At 40.5% G+C, this 25,855-nt stretch overlaps 1 protein-coding gene across 3 annotated transcripts in view; it reads right to left on the minus strand.

Annotated features, from left to right (window-relative positions):
* Positions 1-25,855, minus strand: part of CARMIL1 (capping protein regulator and myosin 1 linker 1) — a 188,666-nt gene that overhangs the window by 158,988 nt on the left and 3,823 nt on the right. For all 3 annotated transcript variants that reach the window (XM_041484813.1, XM_041484812.1, XM_041484810.1), the window contains exon 2: positions 25,566-25,663. In XM_041484813.1, coding sequence (XP_041340747.1) covers positions 25,566-25,663 — 98 coding nt within the window. The remainder of the gene's footprint in view (positions 1-25,565; positions 25,664-25,855) is intronic.

The following is a 25,855-nucleotide window of genomic DNA, read 5'->3' on the forward strand; positions in this document are numbered from 1 at the left end:
CAAGCTGGACTTTCAGAAGGTCTAGATAGGTTGTCTGCAGAATGCCCATTAACAGAAAATTCTATCCTTACATTAAAAAAAAAAAAAAAAAAAAAAAAGAATAGCAAGAAACATGTGGAATTCCTATCAAAATTCTATCTACACATGTTGCCACACCTAGCTAATATCACTGCTTAATTAGTGGCTCTTTGTTTTCCACAGGAAACTCTTTAACAGAAAAAGTGATCCTCTCTGTTTACTCCACTAGGGTACAGAATAAATTTAATGTGTTTATCTCTCAAAAACAATATGTCAATAAATTAGAAAAAGCAGGACTTAGCCAGCATTCAGAAAGGTGAGGTGACAAACAAGAAAACACTTTAAGGTCTTCCTTATGGGGTGGATATTGATAAATTAATGGAACATAGGCCATTAAACCATTTGTCCATCATTCATTCATTCCTAAATCCATCTTTTTGAGACACAGATGCACTCCCTTCCTGACAGTTTTTCTCCTTTGAGATATTCCAGATTTAAAACAAAATGGGAGACATACACTACCCTCCTAAGTCAGGTACCTTTGTATACAGCTTTAAAACTTTCCATCACAGAAAACAGGATGTGGTCAGTAATGTTAGAGGAACTACACAGCACTGGACACTAGAACAGCCATGAGGCTTACCACCACTGCATAGATGCTCTTTGGGGTTTTTTAACTTAGTATTATGTGACAGCCTCAATCCATGCTCTCATTTCCATTCCCATGCCAATAAATCCCAATTTGATCCGGCCACATTAGGCCTGGCTGTAATGGAGCCGCTGGACACTCAGTGTTTCTGGTGGAATTTTTATCAACCCCCACCTTGTTGTCCCAGTTTGCTGTGGTGGGCAACACTTCTATTTCCCCCACTCCTGCCAGGCTGGCCTCTTGCTCCCACATTAATCTGCAGTCCTGGTGTGTGACAGCACAAGGCAGGCTTAGTTAAGCTCCCTCCAGTTCTGCTTTTGTGCTGCAACTCACCTGGCAGCTCTTTCCCGAGGGACCCAGCAGCATCCTGGCGCTCTGCAGCTCCAGCACATCCCTTCAGAGAGCATCACTGCAGAGCAGGGGCAGGAGACAGAAGCCATGCAGCAGCAGTCAAGGACAGAAGGAGCAAGTTTCCTGGTTTCCTTTTTACCTTCCACATCATCCATGGAATCAAAGCAGTTAAAATAAAAGCCACTGTCTCTTGTCCTACCATAACCACAGAGGCAGGTACACCTGCAGGCACACTGAAGGGACATACCTCAGGAATCATTCCTATGGAGTTCATTTTCTCAGGTATGGTTACACTTGGAGGGTGAAAGAAAGTTTGCCATTATTTCAGTTTGGAACTGGCTACCATTTCTGCCAAACTGCATCAAGCATGACTTGCAGCTTGTACTTCTTAAAAACAATGCAAGACAGACAAGAAATACTGAGAAAGACAACAACTGCTTTTTTCTCACAGTCAAAACTGGCATCTAAATATCAAATCACCCTAGGAAACTTCAAGAGAAAGAATGTACAGGCCATTGCAAATCTACTCTCGGAAAGTCATTCTCCAAAACAAAGGAAGTCAAACAAGCAACAGCTTCTCCATTGGACTGCAGTCCTGTAAAGGTAGAGGCCAGGAAAAAGTAGCCAAGAATCCTGCCTGCAAATCACTGCATGCTCTTTTATCAGCAAGGGTTTAGAGGGCTCAGGAGTGTTTGAAGGATTTTGGGCTTCTTCAGTATCTGGTGATTCTAACCCAAATCCTCTGGAAAGTGGGACGAGGTACTGGATCATCATTTGCTGAGATGCCATATTTGAGACACAGGTAAAATTGCTGAGAAAGAAAGTGACATCTAGCACTTGGGTGCAAAGGAAAAGTAAACAAAAAGCCTTAGCAGTCCATTAATACAATGTTAATTTTTTTTCTGTGACTGGGACATATCTATAGCATAGAACTTTTGCAAAGCTGCTTATTAGTACTTCCATAGGAGCCAACACGTTCTTGAAGAGACAATCAATAGCTACATAAATGGCCTCTGTATGCAGCACCCTGGTAAGTCCTCTTCAGTCACAGAAAGAATTATCTTTGCTGAGATGCCTCTTGTACCCTGTATGCAGAGCCCTGGACCAACACACTCTCTCCATTTCTTCCCCATCAGCGTGATCAGCCTAAACATCCTTGGCAGCATGCACATTCATAACAGCCTGGCTCACTTGGCTTAGCAGAGACAATGAGTTACCCAGACACGCTGATCATCTGAAACACCCACAGTTGCCCCCATTCACCAGAAGACTGTGACACTGTGGTTGTCAGTGTCGTGCCTACCAGCCACCTCAGGCAGCAGCAAAGCTCAAGGAACATTTTTTTTGTTGATGACATCATCCAGAAAAGTTCGTTCAAGGAAAAATGCTTTGGATTCCAGACATTTTGAGTTTTTCCAAGAGTGGCTTTGGCCATTTTAATAGCTCGTCATTGAACTTGTCTCTCTTTTGTTTCACAAGCCAAAGAGTACCACAAGCAGTTCATGTTTCATATTATCTCCACTCAAACAACAACTACAAACGGTTTTAGAAGTGAGAGTCCACTCTCCTGCTTGAATACAGACATTGCCCCACCCCAGAAAACTTTCAACATTTAAGACCAGACATCACAGCGCAGCAAACAGCAGTAGGAAAGAAGGGAGGAAAGACAAATAAATCTATGTGTTTAAAGAGAACTGCATCAAGACACTAGAAAAATAATTAAGAGTTCTTGAGGGAAGGGAGAAAGACTAGGAGCTCCATGAAATAAGGCATTCAGGGGCTATATCATATTTACCATGGATTATTACCCTTCCCAGGATATTGTGTTTAAACAAACATTCTGTGAATACAAAATAGGATCCCATGGCTAATATAATAAAGTAGGCTCACAGCTGGACTTTCAAAAACTGCCAAGATATATTAAATCAGAGCAAAGCAAGTCACCAATTCAGAGGCTGCTTTTTGAGAGGCCTGTTACCAGCACTGCAACAAGAAATTCCTGCATGAGGAGAGGAAGACAAGCTCATGTTATTTCCTGAACTGTCTTCACTGCTCCTATGATACACTCCCCAGTTGCTACCTAGCTCATCTGGGTTTTGGTGATGGATTAGACAACACTTTATTCTGTACATCTTTGATTTAAGAGCATTTTCCTCTGGTCTTTTAAATTAATTGATTTAATTTAAATTCTGATATTTGGTCTTTGGAAGAACTGTTTTCAGAAACAAAGGAAAAATTGCTGGTATAATGGTATCTGGTACCCAAAGCCACTGGAAGACAGCTGATGAGAGCTGATTTATTTCAAAGGGAAAAGCACACCTTGTCGTCCTGATTTTTTAAGACTTTTTAAGCCTTCTGATGCTTACATTCTTGTAGCAAACTTTCTCACATACTTTTTGTATGTAACTGATTGTTTTGCATTCTTTTATGGAAGAGAAAAGATTTAATGGACTGTTGGTTTGTCCAGTGTCATTGGAGAGGTGGCACTTTCTCCCTGCAATCCACTGTCACCTTTAGAAATCTATAAATGTTGGAGTCAGAAAATAAACTTCCCCTTTTTACCTTGAAAACAGCAGCATGTTTGTGTCATGTTTTTTCGTGCCCTATAGTGACAACACCTCTTTTCTCCAACACTTTGTGGGACTCCAGCCATGCCTGGATCACAGAGGAGGCACCATGCTGGCCACAGGAAGAGGACTTGTTGCACTTGTTGCATTCCCCAAATTTACTGCAGCAGGATAATATCAAAGGTCTCCATTCAGGATGGTCAAGAAGAGCCTTGCAAGTCAAGAGACCTGTAACTTAAGTAACCTGTTCTTGACCAAATCCACAGTCATTCAGGGCTGCTCTACAACATCTCTGAACATTTCTCCCAACATCTTCTTTTCCTGAGAGAGAAACAGCAGCACTGGACACTTTAAAGATCAGAAGGAGGTAGAAAAGGTGCCTAGCAGATGCCACAAAACATCTGCTAAATGCACTGCCACAGCCCACAGCAGGCAACCCCATAAACCATTATAGGCTTCAGAAGACAACCAGAAGCTACAATTACAGCATGCCACAGCAGCACAGATGGAGAGATCAACAGCACAACCAAGTACCACACATTTGTGGAAACCCATCACAGTAAGAGCACCCTGCGTGCCAACAGGATACACTCAGGAAAAAGGATGGTTAATTACCCAAGGCAGCACCAAGCCACTCTTCCATTCCACAAACGTGAAAGCAAAGTGCAAAGAAGCAAGGTGAAAAACAGTTTTGTGTAGTGTGAGCCATCTAAAAGACTTAGGCATTTAGCCTAAGCTGAAGCCTAGGTGAGCCCTTTGGTCCTTCTCTAGTCACAGATGGCGTTCGCCCCCCAATTCCAGAGTTGTTCCCCAGTTACTTAACTATCTAAAATAATTAACCCTTTGCTTTTAGCCAGCTAAATGTGCAGCAGATTCTGTCTTGCCCAGGAGACTAGGGATGAACTGAGCTGTGGTCTCTTATTTAAGATGGAGATGCAAGGTTAAAACACCATCTGAAGAACCTGGGTTCAGAGCTTTCTCTTCATTTGGTATCACATCTCAGCAGCTTGGCAGCACATGTGACAAGCTGACCACCACACAAGAGCAGGTGGGTTACCCAGGATTCGTCACAGCTTCAGAGTAGGCATGCAGACAAACACCAACTGTAACAAATATGTCAGATATTGGAACTCCAGCAATTCAGGCAATTGTTTGTGTAACCCTAGCTAACATTTTTAACCTCTTTACTTTAATGTAGTGGGTACTTCTAAAAGGTAAAGGATTTTTAAAGCATCACATCCAGGAGACAGCTGTTCAAGACCCCTGTAACGAAAGGAAGAAAAACACAGGTCCATCTTTAAAACCAGACTTATAATTGGAATTTTAGCCAATACCAAGCTGTCACTGAAACTGCTGATGTGATGCAATTACCCAGGCAACAGCCCTCCTTCTCTTTCCATCCTAAATAAAATTTACATCAGACCAAACTACTCCTGCTTAAATCTAACATAATCAATGCAGAAATCTGAGTTTAGCATAAAGATAAACCTCAGCACAGCTACTCTTATGGCTAACCACTGATGTCTATGAGTTGAAACAACTCCACAGCTGTGGATACACTCTAGATTTATGTATCTGTGTCCTTTCAAACACTCTCTGAAAGTACACACTTCCGGAGTTGCTAGTGTCACTCATTTTAACCTCAATAATCCTAACCACTATTGCTGCAGAATTTTGCCATACTGCATTTATTCCTTGGAGAGGGAAAAGAAAAAAAAAACCACAAATGAGTTCCTGGCCTCTTCAGGTTGCTTCTCCCTTTGCTGGGGCCTGATCCTTACAAGCACAGCAGGACTTCCCCAGCATGGACTCATTTCTATTCTCTTCAGCAGGCAAGGCAGACACACAGCTCTGGCTGAGACTGGGGTTTACAGAGTGACGCTGGGTAATTGTTTTCCTTGGCTCTGCAGCCTCTGATCTCCTAGTTTAAAAACCTTCCATTCCCTATAACCTCATTTTTAATTGCAAATTGCACAACGGTTTATTTGTGCATTCTTCATACACATAGAAAAGCCTCTGCCAAAACAAGTACTCCTAAAAAAAGCAGCTGGGTTAACTGAGGCAGACTGCAAGATCTTTGAGAAATGAGGCTCATTAAGTACTTAACACTAGCGCAGTGTAAGCCCTTCATTCAAAACTCAGACCACAGATTTCCATTGCTGACTGAAATAAAAGATCCAAGAGACAGGAAAGGGGAGGGAGGAAATGCATTTGAGCGTTTCCATCTGCTTTTTCCTTCTTGGCACCATGAAGCCCGCTAGCTACAGCTAACAAGCTATTACACCACACTTTGATGTGATACCTGGCTTCTGTCTGCACTAACAGGTATAACTGCCCTGCAGCAGCCCGAGTCTGCTCAGCTTACTCACTGGCTGTCACTCTGCTCATCACAGCAGCTCACTCAGGAAAACACACCAGACCACAGTAATGGGCAGTAGATCTCTACCTGGAAAGCCTTTTGCCCTCCTCTTCTCCAGGGAAACATGAAAACCCACCACAAAGAGATGGGTTTCTCGCCTATGGCTAGCATAATAAATGATAAAGGAAATTCCAGGGTAGAGAGAAGGTTTAAAGTTATTGCTATGGGTTTATTCCTTCAAAACATCCATAGGTGTTGCTGCTCTCTCTGTAAGGGTGGAGTATTACAAAGAAATCAGCTGTGGCAGTTATTTTTTTAAACACAGGTATGAGAAAAGCTGCAAAAGCCAAGCGTGCCAAAAATATTAGATCTCTCCTTAGCAATCATACAACTATCCAAATTTCCATAAAATACTTTATCAAAGGAAAGATGCTTTAACAAAGGGAACATAAATCTGAAGGGACAGAACACTCAGAAAATCAAGAGCAGAAAGGGAATAGTTCTTCAGAGAAGGAAACTTAACAACTGTGGTATCAATTCTTCAAGGGATCAGTGGACTTCTCTACAAAGGAAAACAAACTGAGTGAAGCATTTCCTTCACTGAAAAAAATTAAACTATCACAGAGCCCAGGGAATTTGGTTTAACTCACTTAGCCTCAAGTTCTGATGGTATATGACTTCTCAAAGTTACTAGAAAGTTTTTCAAATACATTTTAAACACTAATGACCTTCTAAATGGAAACTAGTTAAGTTCTAGAGAAAGGATTATACCACATATCCCTTTGTATAAGGGAAGTTTCTACAGTGAGTCAAAATTTTGACCTGTCTTACATCTGGCAAGTCCTAACTAGACAAGCTTTTCGTACAAGATCAGAAAGAATCAAGGTCAGTCAGTTTATTCACTACACCCCCAGACAACTGAGAAGAGCAAAGAAATTGATCACCTGAAGGCCACTCAGTGTCGTCTTCCATTGCTGTCATTTGACATGGTCATTCAACATTCTCACTCCACAGTAAAGGCATCCTGACCATGTAAACAGTGTATTTTCTTTCTACTGAACTACACAGAGAGGTAGTCTCTATCCTAGACTTCTTACATTACAGGAATCAATCCCAAAATCAAACAGGGCCTAAAAAGTTTAAAAGCCTCCAGTTTCTCTGGCAATGTATATAGATCATATCCACTATTTAACTATTAAAGAACAATAGCTTTTCTTTAAAAGCTACAACATTGTTTTCAAGCTGGTTTCTTAGCAAAGATATCTGTTTTTCAGCCTCATCAATCAAAACTAGATAAATATTTTAGGGATGGTTCCCAAATCCTAGCACACCTTCCTAAAGTCTATCTCAAATCTGTACACAACTCCATCAAACCAGATACTAATGTCACCAGTCAATATCTTCAAGACTTTTAGTTGCAAGGATCTGACCCATCCCCTACAAGACCCACACTTTCCTAAGCAGCACCCTTTCACATTAATAAGAAGAACAACACTTAAGTATTTTCAAGGTCATTTGAAAAATGAGCAGACCTGTAATACTGTAAATATCTTCTCATGCCCTTGCATACTGTGTATTTATTAAATCTGTTAAATAATTTTTCTGCTTCATGATATGTTTTTCCCTATTTACAATAAATCTGCCTGCATAGGGTTTTTCCTTCAGAGGAGAGCTTTACATCTCAGTTACAGGTGATGTTATCTAGAGTCAGAGACAATTCCTTTCTGATAGGTCTTCCCTTTGATAATATATTGTAATAGTTTGCTATAATGTGCAAGCAAAATATATATGTATCTCATAAAAAATAAGCATTTTGAAAGCAGAAGGGTAGCCTATATTAGTGTAAGAGAGAAATTTTCTACTACAGATTGTCATTTATTTGTCTAAGTCAGTGGCTATGTCTGCCTCAAAGTTCCCAGAATACCACAGTTTATTAGTGTTCAAGGACAATAACTTGCCCTGCAAAGAAAACACTTGTCCAAGAGAGCTTGTCACATGGAATTCACTGGAAAGCACAAACTAGAAAGCATCGAAACTACATACACAAAACACAATAACTTAAATAATTAGAAGACACAGAAGATGTTGGAAGAAAACAATTTTTTAAAAAAGATTTGGTTTGCTAAGCCCAACTCAAACCATATTTTTGCTCAATGTGTGTTTTGCCAGCTGCAAAGGGGAGCCTTTCCAGAAGGGCATCTTTCCAAAAAGGGCCTGCCTTCTTATGAAAACAGACAGCTGCTGAAACCTGACATTTTTTAAGTCCAGGATTCAAGACCTTATTCTCCTGCCATTAAACCACTCCCCTCACTCCATGCAAATAATCACCTTTTTAATTTGGTGGGGAAAAATAAACAACATTGATTTGATTTCCTTGGTCTGGGGCCATGGGGGGGAAGACCCAAGGTACAGACTCAGCATGAATGGGTCTAAGATGATTTATGTGATGGCTGTAATAGGTGACAGCTCCACTCGATTACTAGATGCTGCTGCCTAGAGGTTTTTATACATCTGCACCTCAGTATTTGATGCTATTAAATAATCATACTTAACATTCACTCAGTTATCAATATACTGCTTCGAGCTGCTGTTCAGATTTTTATTACCAGCTAATCTAAAGAAATGAGCGTGGCAGCAGACATGACTGTCAATAGGAACTGAGGTAACAGATTTTCCTTCTGGCTTTCTGTTACTAGAAGCTGCCAGATCCCAACTTTCTAACTCTTCACCAATAAACACAGCAGCTAAAATGCCATGCAATTCATAGTTAATTCCATCCTTTTGTACTCTGATACAATGTTATCTTGTCAGATACCAGAAGCACCAAAAAGAAAAAACAAAAGGGGGAGCGGGAGATTATTTCCAAGTTTATATTTGTTCACAACCATTCCCAAAAAAATTACAAAAGGCAGAAAGACCAAAAGCAGTGGATACCTCAGTAAAACACTGTTTTTAGAGGGCAAGGCTAAGCCAACCACTACACACTGTTCTCAGCAAGCACCAGCAGCTGTAGATATTGCTCTCACATAAGTGCTCACTCCTTCCAAAAATGTTTGAGAAACAAAGTTTACTGAAAAAGCACCCACAGAAATGATAGTGGGGCTTTGCCCCATGAATATTCACATAAGACAAACATTAATATTCACAACAGAAATGTTTCTAACATCTCCAAGTTTGGGTGTGGAAAAAATGTTCAAACAAATACCTAGTAAGGCAGATGCAAGCCTCTGAACAGCGAATGCTGAAAGAGCTCTGCACATGTGCTTGAGATTTTCAAGGAATGGTGTTAAATCCACCTAAAAACAAACACCATATCATTTTTGTAAACACATGACCACATGGAGGAGGTAAGGATACAAATTTATCCAATTACTCATTCATTGCAGATGAGACACTTGGTTCCAATTAGTGCTCCTATAACTTCCACGCTTTTTGTGGCTCTAAAAAGAAATTTTGACCCTCTGTCTTGGAAACTTAAGCATTTCAGCAGATCCAGTGTTACTGAAAAGAAGAGCCTTCACCTAATAACCACACTCTTGGCACTAAACCAGCACTCCTTAGCAAAAAGGAGTAGTGGTACATCTGGAGCTAAACCAAACCAGTACTGACTCCAGGTCTATCAAGGGCCATGACCATCACACTGATCCTGGAATCCAGCATCTCTCCTCTGAGGAAATGCTATGACCCAGAGGGAACTGTCCTACCATTTCAACACCGAGTGGGAGACCAAGAGCCTATGAGTCAGGAGGAACTGGTTCCTGGTAGCCAGCATTTTGAGGAGCCTTGCACACCACCTGCCATGCTCTTTGCTACCTGACAGCTATTTCAGCAGCTGTAGGGCTTGGAGCAGACATACAGCTGCCCCTTGGCCAGGTAGGAGTGAAGCTGTGGGACTGCTAAGGTGATCACAGTTGAGACTAGATAAAATCCACAAATCTGAGGTGTGGGAAGGTTCAATTTCTTGGACTTCCTTACTAATAATGGTCTTAAAAAAACATTCAGCATCTAGACTGAGTTCCCCAAAGCTTCCTTCACTTTCTTCTCAGCTTCTCTTCACCCAATTAGATAAACCCTAATTGACCTGTGCTCTGAGAAAAAAACTTGTGCCTTTGCTTACAGGTCTTCTGCTGCACAGAGGAGGACAAGGTTCACAGCTGTGGTTTGTCAAGTACAGAGAGCAAAAAGAAGGCTCACTCAGCAGTCCAAGTAATTTCTCTGGCCTTGATCTCGTTCTCCCTGGCCTTGCTTTCAAATATCCTTCAGACAGTCTCCCATCTGCTTCTTTGTTCTTTTCTAGGGGAAGAGTCAGCTCTCCCACTGCTGGTTATCTCGGATAGCAGAACTGCTGTCCCAGGTCACTGCTGGTGTTCCATCCAACTGCAGAAGAAATCCTGCGGCTACCTCTCTTGACTCAAGAGATGAATCAGACAGAAAAGGAATCTTACAGTCACAAACTGATTATTTTCAAAGCAAAGAAGTAAAGACACACAGGTGAAAGCTGAGCTAAAAATCTACCATGGCTATATTTTCTGAAAAAAATCAGAAGCAAAAGGCCTGTATTTGGAAAGATAACTCCTTATTAAACCAAGATCAAGATGTTAACTCTGTAGTTGTTCCTTTGGAGCAAAACCTGGTGTACTGGATTAGTATCAGGTATGTCTATAGCTCCCAAATACTGGAATGCTCATCTAAGAAAGGATAAATAGAATATAATGTAATAAAAACAAGTCAGAACATGCCTAATGAGAATTGAAAGACAATACAGTGCTTACATAAGATACAGCTTAGGAAGGAAACCCAAAGCCCTGATTTGTCTGTTTTTTTTTCTCAAATAATCATAAAACTTCAAATAACCTAAAAAACTTCAACACTTCATGTCTACACTCAGTTAAAGTACAGCTTCAGAAATCTGGAACTCTTGTGGCCCCTGTTAGAAAAGCATACCTTTCAGTTTTATGCTCTGTGTTCTTAATGGAGGCTGCATACCAGCTACATCAATACAGAAGAATGTAATAACAGCACACAAACTACACAGTATGAACATTAATTTTCACGTAGAACTAATATACTATCAGACCTTTAGAAACCCTTTTCCAACGCACAAGACATTCTTGTTTCTGTTTCCAGTAGGAATCTGGAAATTTCTAACATTTATCTTTTCACAACCACAGTGCTTAAAGAGAAGGACAGGGAGTATCTACCAGCCTGTTAAGGAGTCTGGTCTGAAGAGCACTTCAGCACAAAGTAAGAATGCATATATTTGCAGTAAAAAAAAAAAATTATAACCCTTCTAGACTCTCAGCAGAGGTTCTTAGGTTCAGCTACAGTGAAAGGGATTTTATAGCACTTGTAAAGCAGAAAGCATGCATTTAATAATGAATAAATGAAGAAGATAAAGCTACAAGAATTCGGCAGCACAGAAGGTGAACCAGGCTCTGGTATTTCACAGCAAGTGTCAACAGAGGACTGTGCTCAGGCTGAAACAAATGGGCCCTGCAGAATCTGCAGATGCACTCCCTGTCTGGGGAAAAACACATTCAGCAACCGAACACCATCTTGATGCACGAGGCAGCATGCTGGGCTCACAAGATTTGATTTTATTGCCTCTTGTTTCAATTACTCCACTAACCTTAAAATAAGAGTATAACATTACAATCTTTGAAATTTATATATTCTGTGTGTGATCTATTAGGCAATATATAACAAAGTAGCTCTTTACATCACAAACTCATCTAAAGCACCAACTTGTGCCACATTATAGGCATTGGTATACTTTCCTGGGAGGGGTGATCACTATGCACACGTAAAAGCTCAACACTCATTTTACGCATGAACTCTACCTACAGGAAAGGAGAAACATCAATATTTCCATTAGAGATGCTTGAAAGCATTCTTATCATTCCATGGCACACTGATAACTGCAAACTACTATGAATCTTTACCTACATGGAATGCTAAAATCAGCTCAGGACAGATTTTCCATCACAGGAGGAATTAAAAAAAGAAATTAGAAAAGGAGTATTTTTCTTACAGTAGCATCAACTAAATATAACAGCCAGAGGCTACTGTAACCCAGATACTAAATTTCCTTATGTCAATGCATCCAAAATGCCCCAAGCATTAACCTAATGCCTCATCCAACTGGCCGGGCTCCATCACACACCAAAAGCTCCACTTATCCTTGGACTGTGCAAGAAACACTGAACAGGGTAATCCAATCCACTCTTCAGCTTGCAAGTGTGTGGGGTCTAAAAATCACCTGAGAGTGCTCTTATACCACAAGAGATTACAGCAAAGAAACCAAAATTAGATTTTGGTCACATCTTAAGTAGATACAGTTCAACACAAGTGAACAGATGGATTATTCAGAAAGCCAAAAATATAACAGATTGGTGTTTAATGGATTTTCACCACCGAAGTTTAAATGACATGGCAGGACCAATTCCACCTGACCACTTATTTTTCTTTTTTCTCTTAAGACAATACCATCAGATTATCCAAAGGTCAATTATGAAAACTTCTTTACTCCCCAAGGGAGGGTCATCCAATATCCATGAATGTAAAGTCAATTACCCAACTTACTCAGCATCTTTCAAGATACTATGTGGCAAGAACCACACTGTACTAAAGAACTCAACTTTGCAAAAATGCATCTGGACCCTATATGTTTACGGATTTTTTCTGCCTACTTTATTATATGAGGTATCAAGCCAAAGAATAGAACTCAAAGACTAACGTACAGCTTGAAAGAGTTTTGGGGGAGAGAGGAGCAATGTCTGTGCACTGTATTTTAAAACCCTTCTGCAATCCTCTGTCCATTTGCTAAATTTCCCACAAGGGTATTCCTACAGAAATAAAACCTACTGAAAAGTTGTGAAACCACAACAACTTTTCTTTCAAAGGTAACTACAATGGCATAAGTAAATAACTAAACATATGAAAATAACATCTTTTCCCAAAGGTTCCATATTCCTTTACCAATAATTTATGCCCAGTGAGATCGGCGCAGTATTTTTGCTGGGTCCATGAAAAGTACACTTGAAGAGAACACAAAAATACAAGAACAACCAAGGAAGCCTGCTTAATTCCTGCCAGGCTTCTGACAAGAGCCTCATGTCCCTGCCAGCTCTTCCCCTTTATGTTCCAGGAAAAGCTGCTATTACCACTTCAAAAACAGTGACGCATGGGAGGTGGAGAAAGTTATTCCTTTTCCTTTTGGTAGTTCTGTCACACTATACTCCCTTTTGCACAAGCTGAGGTTTTTCAGAAGTACTATCAATAAAGCAAAAAAAAAAAAAAAAAAAAAAAAAGGAGATGAAGATGACATGAGAAAACATTTCTGAATTTCTGAGGCTGGGCCTTCATAGAACATGTAGAATAAAAAGGCTGATGAGAGCAAGTAGTCTTTCTGTTAGGATCCCTTACTCTCAATTCTTCAATGCTCTGAGGGCAGTGAAACCAGTGAATCCCTTCCTCCCATCACGTTCTGGAGCTGAGCACCATGCAGATTCCTGCATTTGGCAAGAGAGAGGTCTAGCATTACAGAAGGAGTTGTGCAAGCAGAGACACCTCCTCCCCCAGTACAGTCAGGCCTCTTCCAGCTCCCCTGCACAAAGTCACACAAGGAACAGCCATGTTGTGGACTTGAAACAGAGAGGCTACTGCACAGCAAAGCTTTCTTTGCAGCACATCTCAAAGTACACGCGTGAGGGCATTCCTCCTCCCAGGCCTTTGCTCTGAGGCACAGAGAGCACCAGCAGCAGGCAGCTCTGGCTCCCAGGGAAGGCAGAGGAAAGTTGGTTCTCAGTGCTCTGTGTCAAGTACAATTCCCTGACCCCTTCCACACAAGGTTCATGCTGCTCCAAGTTGAAGGAAGAGGCACCATGGACATCGTAGGAATCACAACCCAGAGAGCAGTGGGAGACTACAGCAGCTTAAGAGGTGAAAGGGGAGGCTCAGAAGCTGACCTGCCAATGTTTCCTTCAATTATAAGTAAGTCCTTAAGGCCAGTCTTGATATCAAAGAACTGTCTGCAATTGTTTTTATGGTGAGAGGAAACAGACACTCCAAACAGAAAAGCAACATAAAGAATATTCTGAAATAAACAATGGATGATAAAAATAGAAAAAATAAGACAAGAAAACATGAAAAAAGATAAAATAGAAGAATAATGTATTTGGGGCAGACTTAAGCCCTCAGGATGAACAAAAACCTACAAAAATTGCATTAAGGATACATTGTGATAAACTAATACCGTATAAAAACCTGCAGAATTTTAATTCCACACAATTTCACACACATATAAACAATAGCAGGACCACCTAATAATGTTACAGGAAATACATTAAAAGGATTGCATCACACTGGAAATATCACATGAAATTAGTATTTTCAGGTTTTCTATTTTTGGCTAAATGTTTTCAAAATATTGAACATGGAGGAATATATTTCCAAGGCTGACAATAAGCATTTGCTCAGCTTCAGAAATCTTTGTCAGCTGGAAAGGGTGATAGTTTAACAATGAGAAGGCAAAAAGGCAGTGTATTTTCAGTATCACCATTAAACCTGCAACCATCTATAATCTTTCTAATCTGAATATGCAACTTGTAAGAGTTGAGAGCTGCACCTCTTAGCTTTTTTTAGTAGTACTCAGGGTAGTCAAAAAAACAAAGAACAGTTTAAATTGAAAAAAAAACCAAAAAAAAAGCAACAACAAAAAACAAACAAACAAACAAAACCCCACCAAAAAACCTAAATCCCTGCAGTATTAGGTCACTCCTGAAGAATTTTCTTGGCATTTTGGCTGAAGACTGAACAACACACACTCTTCTGCAGATAAACAGGTTTTCCGAACTTCAGCTCACATGCCTACATAGGACCCCAAGAGAATCAGCATGCAGCTTCTCCTGCACTTTGCCAACATGGTGTAGCTAAGCAAGTAAATGGTACAAAACTGGCTTTGAAATCACATGCAAAGGAAATAGTACAGATTACACAAAATACAGTTAAATTCCATGAGCAGAGTGAAGTCTCACAGAGGACGTCTTCCCAAAGTAGAGCTAGAACTACAAAACATGGGTAACAAAGCATTGTATTCACAGATTAAACCCTTTTAAAGCTATTTTACAGTCTTTTACACTGCTCTGGCACCATCCACATCAGCTAATTACATTTGAATTGCCGTGTTATACTACAGTTCTTTACTTGTTTTAACTTTCTCCCTTTTCTCAGCTCAACTGCTCCTGTACCTAGAGATGTGGAGAGAGCAATGCAAGTGAGTTGTGTCCACTGTACTGCCTTGCTTCCCCTCAGGACAAGCAGAATTTGCACAGCACTTGGTTGAGATGCTAGCAGTTGGTTTGGGGTTTAATGATGAGTTTTTGCTTGTTTTGTTTTGCTTTGGGGTTTTTTTGTTACCTTGGGGTTTTTTAACCAAGGAGAGCTGCTTTGAGAAAGGTGAAAAGAACTTAAAGCCAAATTACACAAAGGACACTGTAATGTCCAGCCTGAACCAAACTGCCACCATAACACAAATAACATAGACCTAGCACAGACTTTGATTAAATTGTACAAGGAAACAGAGAACCTGGCTAGCAAGACAAGATAAAAATGTATACAGAGTAAGTTTATAGCAGCCTACAATACTTTTTAGCATAGCAGCATCATGTTCAGTCCATCATTCCTGTATTTGCAGGGATACTGAGGAATTTGGGGATATTTGTCTTATCTCTGTAAGGAAAGGAAACAGAAGTTGGGGAATATGGGCTGTTAGAAAAACAGGCATACTGGAGTGAGAAGAGGTAAACTAAAAAGCAAACTCCAGTCCTGACAGCAATCTGCACACGGGAAAGCTTCCAGGGACTTTCTGAAGCAGAGAACGTGGAAAGACAGTACAAAGGAAGACACAAGGTAAGAAAGAGAGCATAAAGATATCCATAGTGTACACAACGATTGTACACAGAATACATCAATACGCTTTACCAAAAATACAGGGATTTCAGCACCTTCTTGAGATGAGAAAAGAGAAAGGTCAAAGCCTGTGCTTTTCTGCCACTTGCAAAGTGCAGATGTGAAGAATAAAACAGTTAAGAAAGCTGCTTGTTATAGTTAAAATTCATTTTTCATGCTATAATAATAAATGCAGAACTTAGTTTTGGGATATGAATAAACTTACCAAGGTGGCAGAAATTATTACTCAACAAAGCACCAGTACCTAACAAAGCTAATATTTCTTCAAATACTTACTTGCATGGTTGTAAATACCAAAAGAAGAGATTACCATCTAAAGCAGCTGCACTAAAAATCCAAACATCTGCTTTGACCTACCTTCACTGCTCCCTTCCTAAGGTTCCTCGGCTCCACATTGGAGTAGAGGCTCACATACATGGCTGTAAAAGGTATCATTCTTAAGCATCAGCCTCTAGTGTTTGTTAAGAGATGAGCCTCTGAAAGGCTTTCCCTCTATCCATAGTTTCGCGTGAATAGTTTCAGTCTTGCTAGTGGTCTTCAAGGCAGAGAGGGAGAAGCCTTTTCATTCAAAGGCTGGCCCTGAACAAACACAGCAGTGCCCTGTCTCCCAATTCGGATTGGGGTCAACAGCCATTCACTTCCTCTAATCAAATCCGGGTAGAAACTGCTCTGCAGCAGCTATCTCGCCCTCTTGCTTTGCTCCCTGGCCCCAAGAAGTAGGTATCCATAATGTCTCTCAAATCCTCAACACTTCATGGAGCTCTAAAAAGCAGTGGTTTGACCAAGTCTTAGGTACAAGGGAATGACTGCAGTTCAAGTGATGTGTACCTTAAGTGGCTTCTCTATAAAGAAATGCTTCTGGCAAGCATCTTTGAGGCACAAAGTGGAAATGGCTTTCTCCAAATGACCTCAGCTTCCTAAGCCCTGGCTAAGAGAGTGCCTCCAGACATCCCAGACAGACCAGTGTCTATCTCACAGTGCTAACCACTGCTTCAGCTGTGGAAAGGGGGAAAAATTAGTTATTGACCAATCTAAAACACATAGGAGCAAGCATCACTTGAAAATGCAATGTAGGATGAAAATCTTGAGGGGAATATAGACCCAGTGTCTCTGTTTTCCATCTCCATATGCACAGTTTGAGGCCCATCCTGCTGTCACACAGGCCTTCTACTATATGCAGGGATACGAACATCACTTGTCAGCCAAGGGGATAAGCTGCACAACACCCACACTGACAGGCTCAGACCACAATTCTTGTATTTATTTTCTTTATAAAGGTCACTTTGCAAGGAAGATCCAGAAAAATAACCTGTTCAAATAAGAGCTACTCCTCACTTGACAACAGTTTCTACCCTGTGAACACCTTTCCAGTAGCCCCACAGGGCCCATGTACCCTTTTAATTTGTATCAACACCAGTAATGTGGCTCCTTCTCTGAGCTTCACAGCAGAAACTTGTTTTTTGTTGTGCTAGCCTTAAATTTCACATGCCACAGCTATTCAGATCTTATTCTGCAACCCCAACTCCCTGAGCCAGGGTCTCTCTTCCCTCATCCAGCGGGCCAATTAATTTGGTTAAATCTGTTGCAGGAGTGTAGGATTATAAGAATCTGGCTCTTACAATAACATTTTGCATCCTAACAGTTTATCATCTGAAATAATCAAATTAGGGAAGCTATCACTGAGAAAAAGATATCACTCATGAGTTGACACAAAGTAGATGTTTCAGAAACGGGGAGAGATGAGACAGGAACAAGGGCAGAAATTAGCCTGGGGACTCAGGTAGCTGTACAGTGCACCACTAGGAGTAGCTAAATTAAAGGATAATTTTATATCCTGGGCCTGTAATTACTTTACACAGAATTAAATTACCACCACCATGAGGAAAAAAAAATATAGGTGAGATAAAGTAAGTATTTTAATAATCAAACAAATCAGTGACATTCACCAATCTTTCCACCACAAGAATGGTTGAAGAAAGGGACTCTGATCAATGAGAAGCATTTTTCACAGTACACTGCACTAACTTTTCACTTAGGAGCCCTTGCAGCCATTTTCAAGTTTACTGTGTCCTCCTTCACACTACTTACACCAAAGTAAACCACATTCTCTGCATGAGAAATCTTTTCTCAAAGTAAGTCAGGCAGATGAAACAAGCCGTAAAAGGAAAAAAGAAAAAAAAAAAACCACACAAATATATGTCTACCAAATAATACATTCTGTTCCCCTCCAAGTCTTCTCTTTCTTGGGGACTTGGGGAAAAAAAGCCACCAATGGCAAAGAGTGACTGACACAAGAAGTTGACCCTAGTGCTCATTTTCTATTTTTTATTTTCAGCTCTAGGGAAATTATATGTAATAATCAGTCTTCTGCCTGCTTTATGCACAGATTTCAGTGAAAATCCTTGCCTTAAGTGAAGGCTCCATTTCATAAATAATGGTGGCAAGGAGTCAGGCCCTCTCAAAGCAAAAGCACATTAGCAAACCACTTTGGTACATTATATATTCAGCAAGAGAAGTGGAAAGAGTGTGGCAGTTTAAAAAGGAAATACTTTCTAACTGGTTACAAAAAAATTGACAGGAGGAAAGATTCCATTATCAATTCATGATCAATCCACAGTGGATTCCTTCCTCCCACCACGTTTTTTTATCCCACTAACTGTCAGAGCTGTGTACAGAGAAGCAGAACATGCTAAGAGTGAGATCATGTCCACATTTCCTCTTTCCAGAACACTGCAGGTGAATGTGCAAATGCAAAGCACATGAGCCAGGACAACAGCAGGTGCTTTAAGGGCACTGAAAATTAGTCCCTTTTTCTTTCCTTTCCATGCCTGTACCAGTTGCCCAGAACTAAAGAAAGGGAGAACAAGCAAGCTGCATTTCTGTCCTTCCAAAGCATGGAAAGAACACACTATACTCAAGGTGCAAATCATCTTGAATTTCTACACTTGCATGCATTATCACAGCAATTCATTGAGCCGCTCAATCATTGAACCATAGAATGGTTTGGGTTGGAAGAGACCTTAAAGGTCCTCTCATTTCAGCCCCCTGCAAGGAGACTTTCTACCAGACCAGGTTGCTCAAAGCCTCATCCAACCTGGCCTTGAACACATGCAGGGATGGGGCATCCACAACTTCTCCACAACCTGTTCCAGTGCCTCACCACCCTCATCATAAAAAATTTCTTCCTTACATCCAGTATAAATTTAGTGGGTTTCCTGTCACAACAGGTTCTGTTAAAAATTTTGACTTTGTTTTTCTCATAGGCCCACTTGAAGTACTGAAAGGCTGCAGTAGGGTCTCCCTGGAGCCTTTTCTTCTCCAGGATGAAAAACCCTAATTCTCTCAGCCTGTCTTCATAAGAGAGGTACTCCAGTCCTCTGGTCATCTTCATGGTATTTGTCTGCACTCACTACAGGTCCATGTCCTTACACGGAGGGCCCAGAGCTGGACACAGGACTTGAGATGGGTTCTCACAAGCATGGACTAGAGGGGCAGAATCCCTGGGGAGACTCACTTCAACAGGTGGGTACATGTCCTTCTTATGCTGGGGGTCCCAGAGCTGGACACATTACTCCAGAATGCTACCTTTGTAAATTTTCCCACCAGTTAAAAGTATCATTATGGATCAGTGTATAACATAAACAGAAATTTCAGTGGAACTTGCACATGTTAAATGTTTCCTATTTTGGAAACATATGCAACTGCATGACTGAATTAATAAATTCTATTTCCTGCAGTACTCTTCTTATTTCAGTTTTTGGTAGCAATCTTACAGGCCACAGTTCAGTTGCCTTCTAAGAGGCACCTTGTAAATGTATTAAAATACATTTTCACATCTAAGTATTTTTTGATTATCCTACCTCAATTCACTTAGATTTCCTGACATGAGAGATGTACCAACACCTACCTCCTTTCATCTTCATAAAGACACACTTAAGATATATGTCATAACAGTCAATATTCTGGGCAGGGAAGAGGAAACACCATTATTTTTAAAGAATGTCCCTATTTAACATCATTATCACACACCAGCTGTCATGATATAACGTGTGAGATTGCACACATTTTATGTAAAACCAACCTTAGACAACCCGGTGCACTTCATGCTCTTAGTGGTTTAAAAAGAGTGCATATTTTTTAAGGCAGGATGTGAAATTCATCTCTATTCAAACTGAATATCACGGATGGATCAAGACAAAAGATGAGCAATGGAAAACAAGCACCAGTGCTTTTAATCCCAAAATAGTTTTGGCAGAGCAAAATACTACTGTCTCCACCCAGAGACTGCCATCCTGATAGCTGAACAGGCACAGGAGCTCAGGCTTTTCTCCACTGCTTCACAAGAGTCAGCCACATTGTTCAAGCAGTGTTCAAAGCCACATGGAGAGCACACAAAATGGCCATAATTGTTCCTTTGAAAGTAAACACAGATAGATTTTATTTTTTAAATAGAATTCCAGTCTTTTTAAGAGAGTCTTTAGAAGCAGAACATGAAATCTCAGACCATGTGCACCAAAAAAAAAATATAAACTTCTTTGACAGGAGTCAACTCAGTTTTTTGTTTTAAAAGCCCATGGAAACATATGTCCCAGAGAAAGTGACAAGGACATATGAATTGCTCCCAGTGAATTTATGTTGGGTATACAGTACATTTTAGGGAGAGCCACCTGCTAAAGCAACTGTCTCAATTTCAGAAGTAACACTGTGATATTTTAACAAAGAGAATGTAAATGACTAAGGGCAGAAGCATAACAGAGACTTCTCAATGGGATTTCCTAATAAAGTGCTTTTGGTCACTATGTCACATCACACTATTCTATAGCCTTAAGGTTAGGAAAAACCAAAACACAACACAAAAAAAAAAAAAAACAAACAAAAAAAAATCAGCAACAAAGCAAAGAAACCTGACCAAACATATAGACAGCATGGCCACTTGCAGTATTTCCTTATCTTTTATGTCTAAAATAGTACTACTTTGGAAAGGAAAACTCATCTCAAAGGCAACTAGAGCAGAAATATTCTCTTTTTCTAATAGTAAAGACAAAAAAGATGAATCCTGAACTCCAGCCTGTCATGAACCACTCGTAAAAACATCAGTATTTCATAAGGAATTGGTCACATTTATTTCATATATTGGCTTTAGCTCAGATTTTAACTTCTCAATGTTTGCTGCTAATTATAATAAGTCTGAGAGGAAGAAAAGGCAGTAGGAAATAATCAACAAAATTATATACAGATAGCTCGGCTATTTTGAGGTGGGGAAAGCAGCACCATGAACACCAAAGCTAAGAAGAAGCCCAGTCCCTAAAGGCAATTGTCTGCATGTGATAACCTGATAATCACAGAGTCCTCTGGATTAAAAAAAAAAAAAAAAAAAAAAAAAAAGAGAGAGAAGAAAATACTGAAGTATCTCACAGACACCAACAGGGCATTCTGCCAGAGCCCTTATGGTAGCAAAAGGTGGAGGCCTCAGAAGAGGGAGTAGGTGTAAAGTTTCTCTTCTTTTTCTGGCTGTCTCCCCCACTCCCCTCTTAACACAACTGAGACCTCTCTATTCCCATCAGCTTAAGCTGAAACTAGAGAGAAGGTCAGAAGTTATCAGTGTGAGGAAAAACACCACAGGCACTCAGCATGATGCCTTCAACCTTGTCCTCATAAAAATCAGGTTTGAGCAAAACAATCACACAAAACCAAAGCAACCCTCCACTGATTAGAGAAGAGGACACCTCTGTCTATTTTATATAAGAATACTGTGGCGAGCATCCCATTGAAGCCAAACACAGCTGGGTCCACCCCTGCAGGAGTCCTCTGCCTCTGGCTGAGGGCCACATGGAGCCAGCCACCTGGGGCAGCCTGCTCAAGGGCTCTGCCACAGCTGGGCTGCCTGCAGCCAACATGGTGCAAGTGTGTCACCCCAAAAGTGGGAACAAGCCTTGACCAGGGCTCCCCACCTCGCTCCAGAGCTCTGGCACTCAACTCTGGCCTGAGCAACACCACAGCTGCACCTGCACTCGGTCACTTTCCCAGCTGAGGCCACCCTACAGAGCCGACTGCTTGGCCCGGCCGCGTGTCACTGCAGCGCTGTCACCACTGGAGCTCAGCTGCCACCCCAGTCCTGCTGAGTGTCTCCCTGGCCCACAGTGGGACTGTGACCCACTGGGGAGCCCCACAATGTTTGTTCTGCTTGCCCTGTTGGACACCTTGTCACCTTTCAAGGTCTCTCACGTGAGGAAACATGCCTGCATGTTTCCTCACTTTCCCCAGTGCAGCTTGGCTCTGCCAGAGTACCCAGATGGGACTGGAGTTTCATCAGTCCTCAAGCACCCTAATCACGCCCTAATCAGTCCTCAATGAAGCCCTAATGGCTTGAGGACTGATTTTTTTGCCTGCTGAAGCTGGTTATTGCCTTTTCAGGATCAGACACCCGTTTGCTGCCCAAATACATGAGATTTGGTGCCAACAGACCAAAGGCAGCTCAGCAGTTCATGATGTTTACTGTTTTGCATCATTGTGACTAACTAAAAAACTAAATAACTGCAGATTGAGATGACTGAGGCTGCAAACTCCTTGTGCAGACTGAAAAAATCTGGTTTATATCAAAATTCCTAGACATAATTTCCAAACTCTGGCACCCAAAGCTGGGATCCCAAAGCATCTTAAGTCAAGCATGATCTTTGTCCACCATCTTCACCAGTTTAATACTGGGATCCTGTTGCAAGCAACACCAGGATTTTGCAGTGTTTTTTCTGTTGTCTCAGATTCTAATTTCCATGTTAATTATCAGAGGAATTTCCTATAGCAGTGTGATTCAAGTACATGGTTACATCTATTCTCTGGTACTCTGTACCTTGAATACACTGTGAACAACAGGGCCAGCAGTCAAGTGTTTTTATAGTTACCTGCCAAGTGAAGTCATTTTTAGATAATCTCCCTTGCCCAAAGTGATACTGATTTTGCTGAATTTCCCTAGGAAGAAAGGATGAGAGATCATTTAATTAAAGCACAGATTTGGGTGTCAGGGCTCAGTGCCAGCCTCTGTGACCAACCTCCTCTAAAGCCACGAGCACATTTCACAACAGCTCTGGGGTTACCTAGATGAGGACAACTGGTATTTTCTCCCTGTTAAGTGCCAGACCCAAAGCATGGCACCTAATTTGATTATAAACACCCAACTACTGATAAAATTCAACCCAAAATCTCAAAACAATCCATTGCCACATGTGCACTCAAGAGACAGTACTCAGAAGATTAATGTTTCAAAACGAAGCTCTCAGGAGTCAAGAAGTGCTGGCATGAAGGTTGCCCATGCGTTCACTTAAGGATACAGTCTTTAATTACTGAACTGCTTTTGCTGCCAACACTTCATTCAGCATTTCATTTGACAGGCTCACCCAAGGCACAGCAACTTGATTTTACCCACTCCGGTCAGAACGCGGCTGTATGCATTATTTACTGAAAACCTTTCAGCTCCAGTTCAGAGTACAAAAATTCTTAGTTTTGCAGGCAGATTTCCTGTAGCATTTAGTATTAAGCACTCACTTCTGAAGCAAGGTTATTTATTTTCAGTGTCACTCTTCTGATGAGAGAAGGGTACATGTCCTCTAGTATGCAGGTAAGAAGTGAGATTGTGCTGACACACTAAGGCCAAAAAGTCTCCATTAATTTGAGGTAGCAAACTTAAGGTGCTTCTGGTATAATTTTTTTTCAGAGCATTCTGCATTTCATAGAACTTTGCATCCCCAAAGTGAACCATAGTCTCTACAGGCCTTTGCCACAGCAGGCAACATTCAGCACCTCTGCAAAAAAGAAAAAAACTCCCCAAAATGAAAAACCAAAAACCGAAACGAACAAAAAAAAAAAAAATCAAACCAAATAAAGATCCCATATAAAGATTTACACACTCAGAGAAACATTGTAAAAAAAGCATCTTTAGTGATTTGTGCAGCTTCACAAAAGACAGTTTTCTTCTACAGCAAAGGAAAACGCAAAATCCAATTCCAGCAATCAATAATCAATTTCTCTATGAATAAAAACTTTTTTCCCCCACCAGTATAAATCCCCTGCATTTCTACATCAAAGAATAAGAGGTTATACCAGACTACATGCAGTAAATCGTTCCCCTGAAACACTTATCTTGTGCACTGAAACCTACATGCACATACACAAGTAGTGCTCACTAACTCATGAATCTCTGAAAGGTTCTCTCCCTTTCAGCACCTCTTCAGTCATGGAAGGTAAAAGTCCCCCATATGAGAGCTTAGAAAATTAAAGAGAAAAAAACACCCAAGTCATCATACTTAGGCATTTTACTGCCAAGTAATACATCCCTCAGAAACCTCACAGATGATTCAAAGCTTGACATTCTCTTGGTCCCATCAGTTCAGAACAGCATTTCAGTATTTCCACAATATATTTCACTATTGATAATAGTTATGGTTCCATGTAAGTCAAAAAGTCAATCAAGTGTAACCACTTCAGTGAAACCTGTCAGCCTTCCCTATACACATGGCTTTCAAATAAATAGAGCCAATCAATCACCATTCTCATATTCAATCTATTTCCAGTACAGAAACTGTAAATCAAGGAACTAGATATAACATGGGTAGATATTAAGCAGAAAATATTTCAAGTTCCTTTAAGTAGTGGCTCTCACAGAAAAGTGAGCCATTATCTACAGTCTTAACGCCCAGGGATAGCAACATGCACTTTAAGGGGATAATTCATAAGTGATTAAAACGTTGTGGCTTTGAAAGACGAAATAGCACATCTGCATGGAGAATGTACCTAATATCTGTAACAACAGCTTTGGCAGCAAAACTTTCAAATATGGAACAGCACAAACACAAGACACCAAATCTCAAACGTCTTGCAAAATACTATGGCAGCATTGTACTTATTTGTGTTTGTTAGACTCTAAGAGTTCTCCTGATAGAAATGTATCAAAAGAGCAAGGAAATACAGTTCCATGTCTTTTTGTGTGTTCAAGACAGTATGCAAATGTAGAGACTCGTTACCACAGCTTTCTTCCTATCAAGAGAGGCCAGAAAAACTATTCTTGAGAAAACAGGAAAGCATATTTAAGTGAGATTGACACTTTCCTCCATTACAGTTTTAAGAACCATTTAGAATCCCACACATTAAGCATTTCTTTTAAAATGCAGATGTATGACTTAACAGAGAATACCAAAAAACACAAATAGTCATTTGAGTTCAAAAAGCCCAACAGTTTACTGTTGCTCTTCACTGCGTAACAGCTTCAGATTCTCAAAATTAATTCTACACACTTCATTTTGCATTTCTTGGCCACTTAAAACTCTTATGGATGTAAACAGGAAACTTAACCAGCAAAGGCAGCAAAATATTTTAGAACAGGTTCTGATAATAGCTTGCTTTATCATCAGTCCACAACACAATACCCAAAACTCTGAAAAATAACTCGGTGATAAACAAGCATGTGTACACATACACAGCTGCACACCAACTTCCTATGCAGGCTATCATGAAAGCAAGAAAAAGTAAGAAAATAAATTACATGGACATGTTATGGCACACACAAAGTTCAAAGAATACTTCCAGAGAAGAAGTAATGCCTTCTGAAAAGATACTGGCTTTTCCTTTGCCTATGTAATCAGAGACATTCTATTATACTTACCAATATCTTGTTATCCACTTTATCTCCCTTGGTTTCCAGCTTTACTTTCTTCTTGACAGAAATTTTGATTTTCCTCCCAATAACATCCCTGACACTTTCTGAAACAAAAGAAAATATCTTCATTAAATACCTTCAGTGTCAACACAAGAAGGAAACAGATGCCACTGTTGAGTTTTCAGAAAGACTCAGAGTTATGTTGTCCGACTGCTTGCACTCATGGAAGTCTCATGCACACGCACCAGTACTAAACACAACCTAACACAAGTACAATTTTCTAAGTATGCCATCTA

Source organism: Pyrgilauda ruficollis, unplaced genomic scaffold (genome assembly GCF_017590135.1).
Source record: "Pyrgilauda ruficollis isolate IOZ18807 unplaced genomic scaffold, ASM1759013v1 scaffold68, whole genome shotgun sequence".
NCBI lineage: Eukaryota > Metazoa > Chordata > Aves > Passeriformes > Passeridae > Pyrgilauda > Pyrgilauda ruficollis.